General features: G+C 38.7%; 1 protein-coding gene and 1 long non-coding RNA gene across 3 annotated transcripts in view; one reads left to right on the plus strand and one right to left on the minus strand.

Moving 5' to 3' along the window:
• The window catches only part of LOC134748928 (uncharacterized), a 448,425-nt gene that overhangs the window by 337,336 nt on the left and 91,762 nt on the right, over positions 1-19,327 (plus strand). The gene's annotated exons all lie outside the window — the stretch shown is intronic.
• On the minus strand, positions 9,530-16,216 carry LOC134748853 (mortality factor 4-like protein 1). Of its 2 annotated transcripts, XM_063683675.1 has the most exons (7): positions 16,102-16,216; positions 15,877-15,991; positions 15,571-15,683; positions 14,946-15,020; positions 14,022-14,084; positions 12,594-12,681; positions 9,530-11,912 (listed from the first exon to the last, which is right to left on the minus strand). In XM_063683675.1, exons 1-7 carry the CDS (start codon positions 16,127-16,129, stop codon positions 11,339-11,341), a joined length of 1,056 nt encoding a protein of 351 aa, XP_063539745.1. In that variant the 5' UTR covers positions 16,130-16,216; the 3' UTR covers positions 9,530-11,338. The 2 variants fall into 2 exon arrangements, with proteins under 2 accessions (XP_063539745.1, XP_063539746.1); XM_063683676.1 differs by lacking the exon at positions 14,022-14,084.

Genomic DNA, 19,327 nt, shown 5'->3' on the forward strand with positions numbered 1-19,327 from the left:
CAATTCAGAAGAATTCGTACCGCCTTGGCTTTCGACACATTTGATAAGCGGCCACAGCCCCACAAGTCCCACAACGCTATTCACGGCAATGAGAGGAAAACTCTGAATCACCCAGTGCCCAACAGCTGATCCAAAGGTTTCGCGGTGTGTGACGTGCTTTATGGCGGATCACTCATTTTTAGGGTTCCGTACCCAAAGGGTAAACAACATCCTATCCTATCCGTCTGTCTGTCACCAGCTAGATAGATAATGTATTTCTATTGCCGCTATAATAACAATAAACACTAAAAAATTTAATTTGTACCGACTCGCACTTGGCCGGTTTTTATTCTTCCATTCAGCACCAATAACGACAAGTTGTCGTTTTGCCTCTACGAAGCATTTTAGCTACATATCGGGAAACCCATGTTATCGGCTGCGACCAGCTCAGCGATTGATCCATGTCATAAGCTGTGTATAAAGCAAGTCGAATTAGGCCCTCTTCTACCAGTTTTACCAAGTACCAACTCATATGCTATGCGTCTTCACGTACATAATTGTAAGCATGATCTTCAGGTAAAGGCTACACCTTAAAAAGATTCTGGGTCGGCGCAGCTGTCACGGACGTTGAGTCACCGACGCATCGAGGAATTCGTGGCGTAATTACGATATGTGTATATTGTGAATATGTCATGGTTTGGAAACACTTGTATATGAAAACAAGGATTAGGTACGTGTATTTATGACATAGTTTATCCACTTATAACTATATTGTTGTTGTTAATAATAAGGCACAAAAGGCGGCGTTCGTAGGTAAACTGGGCAACTGCTTCCATTTTTGATTCGTCGGTTTTTCTGCTCGCTGAAGCGGCTTAATCTTGTAATTTGGCAAGCAGTAACATAGCAAATGGTATAAATAAGATACCTGCACGAAATAAGGCCCTTCTTTGTTTTTATCTTTTATTTTTATTTTGTTCTATGGTACAGCGGACATGGTCGCACAATTTGAACCCAATTCAACACATAAAAGTACCTATGAAATTTTGGAAGTTATAGCAAGGTAACCGGGCCTTATTTTTGTGCAGCTTCCTTAGTCGTAATGTCACGAAAACCACTTTGACTTTCCATGTCTATTATGTCTTCCAAATAAGAATTAAACCTTGGGTTTTGGTTTATCTGATGGTGCAAACGTCTCATAAAAATAACCATTTGGAGGACTCTACATCCACAATCCACAAGGTTATAACATGCCACTTCCGCACCATTTGGTGAACAGAACAGTCAGAATACTTACCATAAACGAGTCACAATGGAACAAAACGAAGCGTAGGATTCTAAAAACTAAAATACTAGCTAGAATATATACCTATTAGTTTTGCTACTGCCATATGACAAACTTTTAATACGTCTAATACGAGGAAACTTATTTTGCGACTAGTATATCGTGAGTTTTGAATGATTCACGGTTAGTTTCACTAGACTTATATTGACCGGGATATAGACCGTGATTACCTTTTGTATTATTTGTGAGCTCTAATCACGGTCTATATCCCGGTCAATATAAGTCTAGTATATCGTGCTTATTTATGAAGGGGAACAATAATCGGAGCTAATTTGGCATACTTTTTCTTTAAAACTTGAACGATACGAAGGTGTTGTAACCTGTTAGGCACGTACCTAGGTAGGTATCAACAGTCGGAAAGTATGTGTTTTCACTGAGGGTCAAAGCAGCGACAGCATTCCTTTTTCGCCAATATGTCATTTTAGTTGGGATTTGCTTGGGACTAATTACAAGACATACCCTCGTCATCGCCATCAACAACCCCACTGTATACAGACCACTGGCTGTCGCAATGCGACTAATAAAGATTCTCTCTCCATTAAGAGTTTAAGAGAGAAATTCTTTTGTAGGTTACGTATCGTTTTCCTACCCTTGACCCCTTGTATAGGATGCAATCGATGATGTATCCCTACGCAGCCGATGAGGACACCCTGATAATTCAGGCAAGACCATTCTTACAGTTAAGCACTGAAGAGAAATTCTTTCACATGAGTTTACGTATCGTTTTCCTCCCCTTAAATTGTATAGGACGCAATCAGTGATGTATCCGTACGCGGCCGATGACGACACGCTGTTATCTTAGGCAAGACCATTTTAACAGTTCAGCACTGAAGAGAAATTCTTTCACATAAGTTACATATCGTTTTCCTCCCCTTGTATAGGACGCAATCAGTGATGTATCCGTACGCGGCCGATGACGACACTTTGTTATTCCTGGCATGCCGCCGCAAATAGCCGGGGGCCATGTTGTGTCTTCCAGGCGGTTAGCGGTTTTATAGAAAATTTGCTGTTGACATGGAATTCTTGACAGGATACATAAATCCCGCTTAATACAACTTATATTTACACGTTTGTCACAGGTTACAGTTAATATACGCTTTCCTGCTTAAATAAAAGATGCGCTTTTGACCTTTGACTTGCTGGTTTCTTCAGAATCTTGATAAGTTTTACTATTTCGAATTTTGATCAAACCTTTAGATATTTAGGTAGGTATAGGTAGATGTAACGTAAATGTCCCAGTGCTGAGCAGCTGAGCACAAAGCCCAGTTACCTTGCCACCTTCAATCTTAATTGCAAGTTATAGAGGTGACAAACTGGCTATCAACTATTGGAATTAGGCAGTAAAAGACTGAAGAAAGAAAGAACGTACCTAAAAATTTAAAAAACTGTTTTCCGCCTTGTCACTAAGTAGGTAGGTATAATACTGTCAACCGGATGAATCTAACAGCAATAGAATTGCCAAATTACATTGGCAACAATAACGTGATAAAGAGTGCTAAATAAATCACAGATTCAGATTTTGTTTTTGTCCTAGCTCTTCCGGAAAGTTACTATTTATAAGTTAAACAAAAAACAAACTGTGGTCATCTTGGTACAGTCCAGCAATTAAGGACGAAAAAAATTATTTAAAACTTATTTCAGGCAACTATATGGCCCATAACCTACCCATCAGTAAATAGGTACCTAGGCCTAGGTAAGTATACTTAAATATCACTTGCCATTCAGCACGGCAATGCAGTTTCGAGACTTTTCGGCACGATAGGTCAGTTGAAATGAGTAGATAGGTATATACCTAAAGTAAAGTAATAACCTGTAGTTACCTAACCTACATAGGTAAAATGCAATTCTTGTTTCTTTATCTCTGTTTACATAAAATGTTGCATGTTCTTTCCGAAAATCCTGCAGACCCTACACTCTAATACAGTCCCCGCTATTGAGCATCCAGAATCCCAGACCAGAACCAAATGAGCTCGAAATTCAAGTCCGATTCGACTATCGTTAAGCTACCCACAACTAAATATTAGTCCAGTACACTACAAACTATGGTTCACAAGCAATAAATGTTCTTCGCACTTAACCTATCGTGAGACATATTTCAAAATATTTATCAGTACGGTTGAGGATGGATTCCCAAAGAATCCGAAACATGTCGCCAAAAGCGACTAAAAATAATAGTGAGTAAAAACCGTACTGATAAATATTTTTAATAAATGTTCTTTTTGGTGTTGCCCGAGCTTTATTACCTTTCTGTTGTAAAAATGTCTTCCCGTAGAAATGCGGCATTTAAATACAGACAATAATATGCACGAAGACATTCGACGAGAGCTTTCGGACTTAAGAGGTAGTTGGGTGATTTTGGGTTATTCTACAAATATCTCATTCCCCTGGCTATTAATATTCGCAAATTAGCATGATGCATTATTAGCATCTCATTTTTGGTGACTGCGTAACCCGTGTCTAGTTTCATCTACAACCATAACGGCTGAGCGGAATCTCGGGCATTTGCGAATATGTATAGCCAGGGGGATGAGATTGCTGTAGAATTGCTTCTTTTAAATGTTTATTAACTTATGTAATACTATGTTCTTGCAATAAATTATTGATTGATTGAATGACTCTTTTACGGTACAGGTTACGCATCAAACCTTCTTTTTTTTTGACCCAGGGGTAAATGCATTTACCCATCTCACCCCCCGGGCCGAGGAAGCCCATTGGGGGGGTGGTATGTGGGGCTCGCTCCTCCCGTACATACTCTAACCAGAGGATGGGGAGGAGAATACCCACTAACATCCCCTGCGGCGTCACCCTCTCAGACGTTGTATGGGGGCATACCAACCATAACGGCTGAGCGGAATCTCCTGGGAATTTGCGAATATGCAGTATAGCCAGGGGAATGAGATTGCTGTATGAATGACCCTTGTACGCGGTACAGGTTACGCATCACACCTAAGTATAGTATCCAAATTACTTAAAAGCATCCACCAGCGGCACCAGCTGTCGTCAGACCTCGGTTTCGCAAGCGACCTCGGCCCGCCATTTCTTCCTTTTAAGGCACTCGTGGACCCTGGCTATTTAGCGCTCAGCTTTACAGATTAACACGTATATATTACGCTAGTTATTTTCCTGTTTATGATGTGTTCGGTCCGTGACCATATGTGGATGGCGACAGTGATATTGATGATTAAATGCAACAGCTACGTGACTGTTAGGGAAAGTCAGCTGCAGAAGTAGATAAGCGGGCCATGTGTTCAAAATAGTCAACACACGCGCTTTTTTAAGGAGATGCTTGATGAAGACCCATGGTACATACGTGCTAGAGACTTCCATGAAGATATGCTCCGTAAGTTAAAGGATCAGCAAATTCCGGGTCTTACGCAACCTGGGGACAGATATGATAAGCCGAACCACCATAATCCTATGTTGCCTGGTCTGCGTACTGGTGAAATTGACTATGTGTGTAAACAAGAAAGAGGAAAACCACTCTCCAAGCGGATGGCCCCACCTCGTATTCCTGTCATTTAATTTAATTATATACATAGCTTTAGCGTGAGCCAATTCACGCCTGAATTGAGCCCCATTTCCTTTACATCAGATCTTTTTGATACCTAAGACATATATGTAAAATAATACTGCTTGCACTTGGCGGGCCATCATTCTGTAACTTTAATTATATAAAATAAAGTTTTATTCTATTCTATTCTATTCTTTTTTTAAACAACAGTCTTAGGTCAAATCATTTTTAAACACCTTGCTTAGCTTCTGATGCAGACCATACTATTTGTAAAGATCAGACCTAGTGCCAAATTGCATTCTCTATTAGTCAACCAGACAGAACAAATCGAATTCTAATTATGTAGGTACTTTTTTAGGGTTCCGTACCCAAAGGGGTAAAAACGGGACCCTATTACTAAGACTTCGCTGTCTGTCTGTCCGTCTATCACCAGGTTGTATCTCATGAACCGTGGTAGCTAGACAGTTGAAATTTTCACAGATGATGTATTTCTGTTGCAACAAATACTAAAAACAGAATAAAATAAATATTTAAGTGGAGCTCCACAAACGTGATTTTTTTGCCGAGTCCAACTCGCACTTGGCCGGTTCTTTTTACTTCAATTACGGCGTAATTAGAGTGACAGATAAAGATGCCGTAACTTGCGAACTTCGTTATTCGCGGTAGACCCCTGTAGTCCCTCTGATATTGAGAAACGGAAGCGCACTTCAGATTTACATATCTGTTATTGATTAGATGATCATATATGCTCCTTCACACTTCCGAACGCGCTCGCAGAGAGAGTAATATCATATCAATAGCAAATTTTACGAAGCTGGACTCCGCCGGAGCGTGCTATTTTTACCGGTTTTATATTCGAACTATTTCCGCATAACACCAATGGCGCCAAAGCAATACGAACCAAACAATTACCATTTTATACTTCGCGCCAGATAACATTCATTATGTACATAATACATTAATTACTAACTTAATACGGCTGGTTTTTTACCGTACAAACTTACCAATGTCTGTGACAAACATGTTTCTTCAAAGTTATATTTAGAGAGCTGCCGTGTGTTGACGGCAGAGATAAGTTGGTAAGTATGAGTCAGCGGTCGCGACATTGGCGTCAGCAAGGTTTCACAGCATGAGCCAGTTGGTGACCCCTGGATTTAGCGCAGTAAATAAATAAAACTGCGGCCGTTTAAAAAAAACCGGACAAGTGCGATTCGGACTCGCCCACCGAGGGTTCCGTACTTTTTAGTATTTGTTGTTATAGCGGCAACAGAAATACATCATCTGTGAAAAATTCAACGGTTCATGAGATACAGCCTGGTGACAGACAGACAGACGGACAGGCACACGGACGGACAGTGGAGTGTTAGTATTAATAGGGTCCCGTTTTTACCCTTTGGGTACGGAACCCTAAAAAGGCCGCAGTAATGGGTATGGATAGTATAGAAAGGATGCCAATCTCTTAGGTTATGGCAGAAAGTGACCGCTTTCAGCTTTAAATAATAGTTCCTAATCTCTCCGGTGGCGCTAGTTAGGCTCTGGGACATGAGTATAACATGAACCATATAAGCATAGAGTAACTTATACTAGAGCGGTACTGTCATAGTCATAGTAAATTTTGTAACCCCAGTAAATTCACTGCCATCTGTCGACACACTTTTAAACTAAAAATAAATATTTATAAAAATACGATAAAATGTATTTAAATATGGATAAATGTTTTTTTTTTTGCATTAATTATTTTTATATGATTTTGACCCATGTTCTTTCACTGGTATGCGTTAAAATTATAAATAACAAACGAAACCGTCAACGCCATCTATACGACAGTTGGCCAAAGCTAGTAGCGCCCTCTGAACGAGAATCAAATTTTCTTGATTTTCCAGGCACGTTTTTTCCTTAGACTGTATCCATCTATTACGGAGTTATATCTATCTTTGGCGTCAGCAAGGTTTCACAGCATGAGCCAGTTGGTGACCCCTGGATTTAGCGCAGTAAATAAATAAAACTGCGGCCGTTTAAAAAAAACCGGACAAGTGCGATTCGGACTCGCCCACCGAGGGTTCCGTACTTTTTAGTATTTGTTGTTATAGCGACAACAGAAATACATCATCTGTGAAAAATTCAACGGTTCATGAGATACAGCCTGGTGACAGACAGACAGACGGACAGACACACGGACGGACAGTGGAGTGTTACTATTAATAGGGTCCCATTTTTACCCTTTGGGTACGGAACCCTAAAAAGGCCGCAGTAATGGGGTTGGCCGGTCGAAATAATTAGCAGATGGCGCCAGCATAGCTTGCCCTGTCAATCCCTAGAATGAGGGCTAACGCGTATGAATTCGCCGCTAGGGGCGCTAGTGTAGATGGTGGTCTTTTCCATACTTCGAAATGTCAAATGTCACTTGTCACTTCAATGACTGACAGCTGTTCTTTAGTCTTTTGGACCACCATCAACAGAGGCGCCAACTGGTGAGCAAAAAAACGATAGCCCTCATTCATTGTGTCAAATTTTTGTTTTTTTAAATGCCCTGGATGCCAGCCCTTTAAGCCAAATCTCATCGAAGAATATAATACTCACGACTCTCACGAGGAGAATCTCATAGAAAAAGGGGCAAGCTATGATGGCGCCATCTCTGCAAACCTTTGACAGTTGCCAACCCCATTGCCTTTTAATCGCGTGATCCTTTTCACTGATAAGTGATGAGAAATGAGGTAGCCACCGCGGCGCACAAATGAAAAGATGCCTTTTGTTTAAAGGGCCCTCCACACTCATGCGCGCATCATGGCGCGAAGCCGCGAACGCGAGTCTGGAGTCTAGTTCGCTAATCAGCGAAATCGACTCCACACTCGCGTTCGCGGCTTCGCGCCGTGATTCGCGCATGAGTGTCCTTAACAGCTTAGGGATTGGGCGAAAATAGTAAGTAAATCCTGAGCGTAGTGAGGGATTCAAGCGATATCGCCCAAGGTGGAAATAATTTTGCTACCATGTGACACATACTGTTTTTCACATCACTAATGAGGAAATTATATTCCAAAATATTAATTACCTAAAAAAATAGTATGCAAAAAAGAAAAAAAAAATCGTGTCTTAGAACAGAAAAGTGCCAATTTGATCCCTCCTAGCAGGGAAGAAAGTGCCACTTTGATCCCTCCTAGCGGGGAAGAATAAGTCCTTTTTCGAATAGGTGATGTGTGAAAAATCATTTAAGATAATGCGTACTGTACCCGGTGATCAATACTAGCACGAGGAGTTAATAACTTTTCCTCCATGTAAAACAAATAACGAAATAACTATTTATTTTTGAAAGGGTAGGTAACTAGGTAGTAGGTATCATGGGACTTAAGTGATTTTGATATTGTTTATAAGTAGTTACCTACTCGTAAGAAAAGTACAAAAAGACAATAATACTTTAAAGAGATTTATTTTAAATCATCATTGCCTCCAAGGCAAACTCATACCACATGCTTTTCTAACCGGTACTGTAGTATAAAAAAAAGAAAAACATAGAATAACTTAAACCAAAATAATTTGTTAAATCTAAGAAATAGTGTCCCGAGACAGCTGGGTGCGTAGCCAACATGCAAGCCCTAACGCTCCGTAGCGAACGAAACGCAACTGTCACTGTCGCACTAGTGTCGATTTAGAAGTGATAAAGAGAGATGACTAGTACTACGATACGCTACCAGGGGTGCGAAACTCCTCGCTTCGGGCAAACTCGGCTCCGTTCGGCTCAGCATTGCTCCGAGCAATTATTACTTTTGCGTTCACGACCACAGATAAGATAATGACTTGAATTTTGACAACCCTAAATAGCCGAAAGGGATACTGCCATATATTAGAAAGGGATAGCATGATTCGACCCTGAACCGCTGTCAAACTTCGGTTTTGTAGGAAGTTTCCTTTCTGTACGGTAGTGCTTTTATTTATTCTGTGACGCTACGGAGACGGAGCAACGCTTGGCTACGCGCCCTGAAGTAGATGGCGGTAAAGTAACTGAAGTAAATTGTCAAACGTCAATTTTTTTGACAAGCAGAGTCAAAGAGTAAAGTAAGTATAAGATAAGCCTGACCAGGAATATATATAATCACGCGCCATGTTGCGGAATTTCATTGGAACAATTTTTTCATACTATACTGAACTGTCACCCTATACATGAGAATAAACAGCGCCCTCTTGACAATGATCATATATTACTGGTCAGGCTTTACCGCATAATGTACGGGGAGTACAGCGCCATCTGCATCAGCCGTCAAATACTAAGCACGAATTTTTCTTAGACTTAACAACACTTACAAAAAATAACTGCTCACACTGACACAAAGCAAAGATAGATATAACTCCGTAATAGATGGATACAGTCTAAGGAAAAAACGTGCCTCGAAAATCAAGAAAATTTGATTCTCGATCAGAGGGCGCTACTAGCTTTGGCCTACTGTCGTATAGATGGCGTTGACGGTTTCGTTTGTTATTTAACAATTTTAGCGCATATCAGTGAAAGAACATGGGTCAAAATCATAAAAATAATTAATGCAAATAAAAAAAATCATTTATCCATATTTAAATACATTTTATCGTATTTTTATAAATCTTCATTTTTAGTTTTAAAGTGTGTCGACAGATGGCAGTGAATTTACTGGGGTTACAAAATTTACTATGACAGTACCGCTCTAGTATAAGTTACTCTATGCACAAAGTAATATATTTTAATAAAGATACATTTTAGACTTACAAAACACTACCTACTTAGTTACAATTAAGGTCAAAAATATAATAATAGGGTATATTACGCGAAACTCTGCGTAGGGGGCGCCACTACCACAATCTCTGAGGGTCTTTGCAAAAACCTCTATCACTCTTGCATAATATTCGAGCGATAAAGAGGCAGGTAACTAAATTTCGATGTAAATAAACCGCCTTGATGCATAAATGTCATATTTTATTAAGGCACAGTAGGTATGTAAAAGTTACTCTATGGTTTACGATAGGCGCTGGTGCTGCACTCTGGTGGCAGAACACTGTAATACCCCCTATTAAGAATAAAGTTAGTGTTCACATAATTTTACCACTGTCCGGAATAATCCGGATTGATATTTTTGACCTTAAAATGTATCAAATTATCTAGTTATATATTTAAAATAATATGAATGTCCTAACATTTACATTACAGGAATTATTCTCAACAATATTGAATACTTTCACTTCAAATATTCAGTCAATCTTAAGCTAAACTAGCGAACCAGCCCGGTTTTGCACTTTTTTAGGGTTCCGTATGAAGATAAGGTAAAAGGAACTCTTATTTAATCACAGGAGAAACCCAAATGTGACGTTGTCATCTAAAAAGCATAATTTGTCGGTTTTCAAGCTAATTAGGTCATCAGTGACCAGTTTAGTTATTGAGAACTAACAAAGAAGTACATTTTTGCTGAGAATGACACAAAGATTTCATAACATTGCTTTTCGCTGCCTCTGTACAGTATGATCTAAATTTATTTCAGCAATTAAATTAATATTTTAAAAATATAATCATGTTTTTTGAACAATTATAACATAACAGAGGTAATATTTTTTTGTAACAACCACTGCTAATATCCAAACAAATTGCATTTCTTTGAATCCGAGGCTCAAGCTCTGGTTTCCTAGGATAGCGGTGCAGTCATATTATTATAGCTTCCGTCTCCATTAAAAAAAAATCTACTCATCCATATTTACATATCACTCATAAATATAAAATAAACATTATTTTATTTTTTGATTATTATTCTTGATATTGTGTTGTGACGATTTATTTGTGAATGCATTTTATTTTTACATGTAAAATATAATGTACATTTTCAATGAGAAATAAATGAATCTGAATCCAATCTAAAGGACCGCACCGTGTATACAGCATAAATGAGGCATGAACCCACAATTTTTGGCCACCACACAATTAGCTCCATGCATGAATTTATTTTTATTTTTGGATTCATAATTTATATCGTTGGAACACCGGAAATGATAAAAATAGTTTTGTAAACCTTAACATTATTTTATTAAAAAATATTTAAAATGTTGACAATTTTTGAGCGGTTGAAACGCTCATAATTTTTGGCGCGAATTCGACAGAGCGTGATGACGTCACACGTTGGGCGGCCCAACTGACGTTTGCTACTAATGACACTAATCTGTCGAACGCGTGACGTCACGTGGCGTTTCGAGCGTTTCGCTCACTAGCTTTTCGCGGGCAAATTTTTGTACTTTTTATTTATAATTTTAAGTAATTAAATGGTAATTTAAAAACGGAAATGCATTTGTAACATGATATAACGGTAACAAACATCCGAATAAAACATATTTCGTTCAAATATAAACTTCATGCATGAGGCTAATTATGAAAGATTAATCTATCTGTGTTTAAAGAACTGCAAATAATGAATATTAGCGTAATAGCAGTCATTTTTACTTACTCATCTTTGCTGCTCTTTTTGTTCTTTCAAACAACCAGGCGGCTTACAATGTAAACACTATTGTACCTTTCTGTGGTACTCGGGCGTAGCATTTCCATAGTCTTGGAGATTAAACAACGTCGATCTATTCGTGACCATATACTTCAAAAAGTCCTGTATATGCGTTAAAACGTGTTGAAGCGACTTTTCATCCAGCGCTGTATATGCCAACATTGGGCCCATTTTGGAAAAGAGCCGGAGCAAATGTATAGAACCATATACTTGTGCCATAGGTGTATCGGGGTATTCTTGCAATATCTCACTATACTGAGGCCTTTCGAACTTATACAAGAGTTGAGATCCTAAAGTAGAATTGAAATATTCTTTGATACCCTCAGTAATATCTACTAAGACGGTTTCCTTCGCTTGGTTATGCGTTTTGCTGGATTTCTTGAATGCTAGATAGTTGTCGACTATTTGTTCAACGGTGAGTTTGGCCGGGAGGATGGCTAGTTTCTGCTGTCTCGTGATGACATCCCAGTCGTCGACAAGCCAGACTTTCAGTTCTTCAGGGATTTTGATCTTCACTTCTACTTTGGCTAGGTATTGCTCTTCAGACTCGATAGATAGGTCAAGGCGGCTGCGTTTTTTTCTGTAAAGTGAAATTTGTTGTCTTTTACATTTTATATTATGAAATTAAATTAATTAGACTAGTTGTTGCGTCCACGCTACGCTCCATAAGTTTTTGAAATAGGCATCGACACTTACAAACTCTCACATTGACTATATTATAAGTGCGATAGTAATTCTGTCTGTCTGTTTCCTCTTCACGCTTAAATAACTGAATCTACTTAGATAAAATATGGCATGGAGAGTTTGAGGCCCGGGAAAGGATATAGGATAGCTTTCATCAATCATCATCAACATTTTACGTAGAGGAAATCGCGGGTTATTCCCACTAGTTACCACCAAGTTGTTACCAGTGGTAACTGCTCGAATTTTTTTTCCCACCTTTTACCACTAGTAACTACTGGGAAATAAAAACAGTAGTTACCACCAACTCGGTTTGGTTTGGAAAGGTGGGAAAAATTATCCCAGTTAGTTACCACTGGTAACAACTTGGTGGTAACTAGTGGGAATAGCCCGAAATCGCGAGCAGAAGTTATTACAGTCACCATCAGATATATCGGAGCGGCCGAGGTGCTCAAAAATATCTGAACAAGCACTCTAACGCCTTGACAAATAGAGTCGTGTACTTGGGAGCACCTTGGCCGCTCCGATATATCTGATGGCGACTGTACAATACTATTGGAGTAGGATAGAACGGCCTTACTTGGGCTGGTCGGAGCCGGAGTCGGCAGGCGCGTCCTTGCTGGAGGTCTTGCTGGCCTTGCCCGCCGCCGGGGTCTCTACATCTTTACCTTTAACATGAACAACACGCAAACCCATGAACCATGAATCGTGAACGTTGTAAGAATACACAGTTGACGTTGATAGCGGTCAAAGGCTTACAGGGGCCCACTGACTATCAGTCCGCCGGACGATATCGGCCTGTCAGTTGTTTGGCACTGTCATATTTTTGTTCTAACTGACAGGCCGATATCGTCCGGCGGACTGAAAGTCAGTGGGCCCCTTAACATTCAGATCTTCCTTGACTGTTGGCTTTACTGAGTTTTGTGGGTTTAAGAGTCCCCGGCAAGCTCGGGAGAATTGCACCTTCCCATACAAACGTAGTTCCGCTCTCATTTTAATTTTAAAATAACTTCTTGGATTGTAATGAAACTTTGCATATACAATGACATGAGGTATATCTAGGTCTGAAATTAGTTTATATAGCTCCAGTTTATAAAACAAACGAACTAGAGCAAAAACAAGTTTAGTATGAAAAACTTAAACTTGCTGTTTTTTTTTACTATGGTATCTGAAGCTACATAAACTAATTACAGACATAGATATACCTTATCCTATTGTAAGTACAAAGTTTCAGAGCAATCTAGCTAGTCGTTTTAAAATGAGAGCGGAACTACGTTTGTATGGAGAACCGAGCTTATGTTGAAATAAGACCTATTTCTCAACAAGTTTATAGAGTCATGAAATTTCGTAATGAATTTTGAAAATAGGTACCATAATTGTAATTCATGAAAACTCTAAACTAGAGCTTGTAAAGTATGTTTGAATATTTAAATAATTTCACTGTTGATTGATTGTGGTTTCGGTTAATGCAAGCAGAAAAGTACACAGGCTTTATGTTATCTATCTAGCTGATTATTCATGCTTTGGGATTATTCGTTGAATATATTCGAGTGTTGATTGCTTGATAGTATTATTGTCTCAAACCTAGGTCTTCAGTTGACAATTAAGCTCGGTCGGTGGAGACGTAGGCCTTATTGCCTCGAGCGAGGCGTCTCCACCGACCGAGCTGCTTCGCGCGGCAATTTCAAGGCTATTCAAGGAAGCATTGCTGCATTCATTTGCTATATTACATACAGAAAAAGCTACACTATAGGCAGTGAAGGGGGTCAACTGAAGACCAAAGCTTCAAATATTATTGAACAATCTCTCTAGGCCAGGAATTCCCAACAATAGCACTGTGTCATACCGGTAAAGAAAAACAGGCTGGAAAAACACAACAAAAAGGGACACAACTAGTGTGCTTAAACAATTATATACACTATAATGGTTATTTTTTTGAAGTTAAGGGCCTAGACAAGACAGTAGGTTGGGAGCCCCTGGTGTAGTGGAGACTAGCAGGAATCAGTACCAGCGGGGGTGGAAGCCCGGGATTCGTCGCGTGCCGCCTCCGACTTGCGTCCCTTGGTGGCCGCTGCAGGGAACAACTTACAGGTTAGAACTTACAAGTTAGAACATTAACGAGGCATTCAAGGAGTATTAGATATAAAAAATAACGGAGCAGAGTTAAATTTCATGATGAAATGCTCCATTGATAAAACTAATGGCCTTTATTTCATACTTTTTTTACAATTATATTAAATTACAAATTTATTTAGTATAAAACTGGATTAGGCATGAGTGGTGGGGGGAGTGAGTTGTCAGAACGGGATAGTCTTATGTATCTTTCAGTAGGAGTAGCAAAGAAAGTGTTATTGTTGTTTGTCCTTGTTACAGTCTCACTTTTTTTTTATTCCCTACCATAAATTCAATCATATTGTAGCATTGCGTGTTCTGTCCCTCACGGGCGCACACGGTAGGCTACTTCTGTTTATAGGATCCTACCTTCTATGATATATGTACTTATTTGCATGTCACGTGCGGAAAAGGCCTACCCCAGTTTTTCCCATTCTGGGGCATTCCATGAAATCGGTAAGTTTTTCATCTACTTTTTTTCAACAAAATTCTTTATTTATGCAATGTCTACGTGTAGGACAAAGTGTTGGCGTATTTTGCATGCAAATCGCTTACGAAATATTTGCTTTAATTCCGAATTACTTTGTCGACTTAGTTAATTAGACAGTTTATTAAGAAAAGAAGCAGCTTTAAGATGATACCAATATTACACTATAAAGAGGTAAGCCAATAAATAAGAGTAACCAGGCTCGGAAAGTGGAAAAAATGGGTCCGAATGTCCCTTACGTAACGATGGAATGCTCCTTCTTTCCTATTCTGTACTGTTCTCCACCATTATCTGTCGATAACGAACGTATAAGTCTGTAATGGAGTAACATACCGGCTGGTGTGGCTGCCTCCTCCTTTCCAGGTGTTCCAGTTGCAGCTGATTCAGATTTACGACCCTTTGACGGAGCTGCGGAAATCCATACCAATATTATAAATGCGAAAGTTGTCTGTCTGTTACCTCTTCACGCTTAAACCGCTGAAGCAATTTAGTTGAAATTTGGTATAGAGATCGTTTGAGTCCCGGGGAAGGACATATGGTAGTTTTTATCCCAGAAATCATCCTTTAAGGGAGAGAAAAGGGGGGTGGAAGTTTGTATGGGAAATCGATAAAAAGCAGATTGGATAAAAAATAAGCTACCCAAATTACTCTACATAGACGATGTCGCGGGCAAAAGCTAGTATAATAATATTGTTAAAACTTAGGTAATTTATTATGTTGTTGTCCTATGGCACCCCAGAGGTGCAAAGGGCATTCACAAGCTCGCGCCACGCCTTCCTATGTTCAGCGACCCTTCTGGCCTCGCGCCTCGCTCCAGCTCAACCCTAACTAATCGCCTTCTGCATCTTATTATTATTATTCAGAGCCCACTGTGTCCCAACACTCCCAACTTAACAATCTTGAAATACAACCTTATTAACACTTTGTTAACAGCCTGTCAAAAACCCATTTAGCTTACTTTTCTTGGTCTTTGCGGGCTGGGTTGAATGCGCCCGCTGCACTTCCTTCTGCCGCTGCACATTTGCCTCGTTATATTTCAAGACACGGCTTTCCGGAACCCACTCATCCCAACTGAAAAAGACGTATAAATTTATTATAATTATATGGTTGATATTGTATATTATAGTATGGTTGAATTGACGTGTAAAATTTGTACAATTTTATTAATAAATGTATCTTATCTTATCTTATCTTTATACATTAAATGTTAGGTTATGTTCTTCATTACAATGTACACAAGCAAAAAAAATATTTAAATACGTACTTTTTATTCCATCCTGCGTAATGTATTAGGTAACGGACGTGTTTGTCTTTAGTAACGCTTTTTAGACATTTTGCCTCGTAAATCAGAGGACCGTGAAAACACAATACTTTCTCACCTGAAAAATGGTAAATGTATCTAATGTATTTAGTTAACAGATGAACTAAAGAATCACTTGTAAAATAAGGCAGAGTTAATAGAATATTAACGAATAAATAACACAATTACCTTCAGCGAACTTTTGCTTCGGTGCCATATTTATTTAGTCACAAAATAAAACAACACGTATAATCAAAATGAATCAACGACATATCCACGTTCCAGGTTAATTTGTATTAATAAGTAGGCTTTATGTCAAAAACAAAAAGGTTCAAATTGTATGGGTAAGAAAATGAGATCAACTAAGATAAATGAGGTCATTAGCACAAGCTAACTACTATTTGTTACGTTACGTTCCGTTCTAGACAAAGCATGTTTAAGACACAATCATCTACATACGACACATCATAAGTTCGCTCCAGACTACGGGGCGCGAAGTCGCGAACGCGAGTGTGGAGGGCGCTATAGACCTAGCATTACACACACCATGAATCTAGTATAACTGGATCGGTCATGAGGAGTGGGGGAAAATGACCGAACGGGATAGTCTTATGTATCTTTCAGTAGGAGTAGCAGAGAAAGCGCTGTTATTGTTTGTCCTTGTCATAGTTTCACTTTTCCACCGCTGCCACAACCGAGGTTGTGGCAAACAAATAAGTACGTGACATGTCATGTTTGTTCGTTGATTGTTTAATTATCGTTGTTTTGTATGAAATTGTGCTTTCTCTTATGAAATATAGTGATGGTTAGCGTTTTAAATGCTTGAACTTTGATAAAATACTGGTGAATTGTTCTGTAATCGGCTGTAATAGCCGCTCTGAGCAAAAATATGAGATCATAACCTTTCACACGTAAGTACGGTATTTTACACCTTTCTCTTAACGCAATATGTGAGAATAACATCGTAAAATTACTTTACACTCAAAGCAATGTAGAATCAAACGATTTCAATAAAAATATCGCAATTATTTACGCAAATTAACAAAACATTATTTGTAAAATTATCCGCCCAAATTACGTAGGTAGGTAAGAGTCTGAGGTCAGCCATTTTTAAACTTCTTCTTAATTTAGCTGCATAACAATCATGTTAGGGATACCAGATGAAAATATCATAATTTTATGGGTAATTTTGACCTCGAAGTTTTTTCGTACTTCTAGTGGTTGGAGAGCCGGCAGTAAAGTTTCGAACCAACGTGATACCGCGATGAGATGCACAATGGTTTCCCATAAAACTGATGCTAAGTCCGAATTTGATAGTCTGCCACGGCGGAACTAGCCGAAAGTACAAAAAAAATAGCCACTTCCGGTGCGAAAAAGGGGGGGTCATTTAACCCATCTGATACTGCAATAAAAGCTATGGCATCAGTTAGAAATTTACTGGTAGATACAGAAAAGCGAAATCTGCCAGTATGATTCCTGCCGGAAGTGCTTGGCATACGCTCTCAAAGGTGACCATCAGGACCCCTAAATTAACCCATCTGATACCAGCATGAAACCAATTCCAGTCGGTAGATATGAACCTTCTCTTCAGGAATATATAAGTCTGCCAGGGCGCTTTCAGCCGAAACACCTTGACATACGAGATTATGTGGCGCAACATCCGTGGTACCCGTATAACCCGTATTTTGGAATTGTACATATTACGGACATTTCAAATACTGCAGGCTTATTAATTTATTACTCTATGCTTATATTTGTATATTATTACGTTATTAATAACACATATTTATAATAAATTAAGTTAAAATAAATTAAATAATGTGATTAATATGATTAATAGTCATTGAATTAGCTATATGAATCGTTTGTCTTTGTCTGTCATTTTGACTTATGTATTTGTAAGAAAAGGATAAAACATAATTTAACTAATTCAGGCTCGTAAAGTTTTACGAATAAGGGGGTATTAGTATTCATAGCTAAATCAGGCTTGTAATGCGACATAAAATGATTTTTGGTGGTTTCTTTTACGCTTGAGGCGTTTTTTCACCTATTTGGTGTATCTAATCACTATCTTATGTAGGGGAGAGAGGGGCAAGACGAGTAAGACGGGGTAGCGGCTTTATATGGCGACACGACTGACCAACCATCAGAATCCCGTTAACGCATGACGATGCGTCACCATCATAGCAATCAGTTCGCACAGTGACCGGCTAGACAAATGGTGTCGTTAATTATTTATTTGCAAAAAAACTGTTTTTGCCATATTCCTTGTTATTTTTAGGGTTCCGTACCCAAAGGGTAAAAACGGGACCCTATAACTAAGACTCCGCTTTCTGTCTGTCTGTCTGTCTGTCCGTCTGTCACCAGGCTGTATCTCATCAACCGTGATAGCTAGACAGATGACATTTTCACAGATGATGTATTTCTGTTGCCGTTATAACAAACTATAACTAATTGTTTATAACACCTGTATTCATTACCTGTAATGCACAATTGATGAATAAATGATTCTAAAAACATAATAAAATAAATATTTAAGTGGGGTTCCCATACAACAAACGTGACTTTTTTGCCATTTTTTGCTTAATGGTATTATGGTACGGAACCTTACGTGCGCGAGTCCGACTCGCACTTGGCCGGTTTTTGTGTTTTATTTGGTTTGCGTTTGTTTCCTTATTATCACCAGCACATATATACTGTTAATTTATTCCTATGGCCCAGCAATCACGCCAACAGCTAAGGACTTGTTTGGTTTCAAGTACGGTTTATTTTACAAAAAACTTTCGAATTTCATTAGGCACATGGGGCAAGATGGGGTACATCTTGACGGCCGTAGTTTTAAAGTGATAAACTGATGAAGAATTGCGGATTTGAATTTATTTATTCTTCAACATCAAACATTTATTCAGCAAATAGGCCACAGGGGCACTTTTACATGTCAATTTTTACAAACAATAAAATTAACCCAACAAACAATAAAATTAACAAGGGAAGATGGGGTACATGTTAGCTGTAAACACATTTTCTGTCTCTCAGACGACTTAAGAAATAAAAGTAAAACAGTTCGTGAGAAGTTATCAGACGATGGACCCAAAAGCCAAAAATTTAAGTTTTGTTTAGGCCCTAATATAATATTTATATGAATCATTCTTATCTTGTCCCGTAGGGGTTCCCCATCTTACCATACTTGGGGGCAAGATGGAGAGAAGGCACTTTTGGCCATTTTAATTTATTTTTAATTTAATTATCTAACTAGAGAGTTCCTAGTAAGTGTTGATTATGAAAGACTGATTACCAAAGATAAAAATAAAAATAACAAAAACTTTAAAAAAATAGCATTTTCAGTTTTATTGGACTTGAAACATTAAGTATCCCGTCATGCCCACCTTTCCCCTACATTTCTTGACGTTGACGC

This window comes from Cydia strobilella, chromosome 17, assembly GCF_947568885.1.
Source record: "Cydia strobilella chromosome 17, ilCydStro3.1, whole genome shotgun sequence".
Taxonomy (NCBI): Eukaryota; Metazoa; Arthropoda; class Insecta; order Lepidoptera; family Tortricidae; genus Cydia; species Cydia strobilella.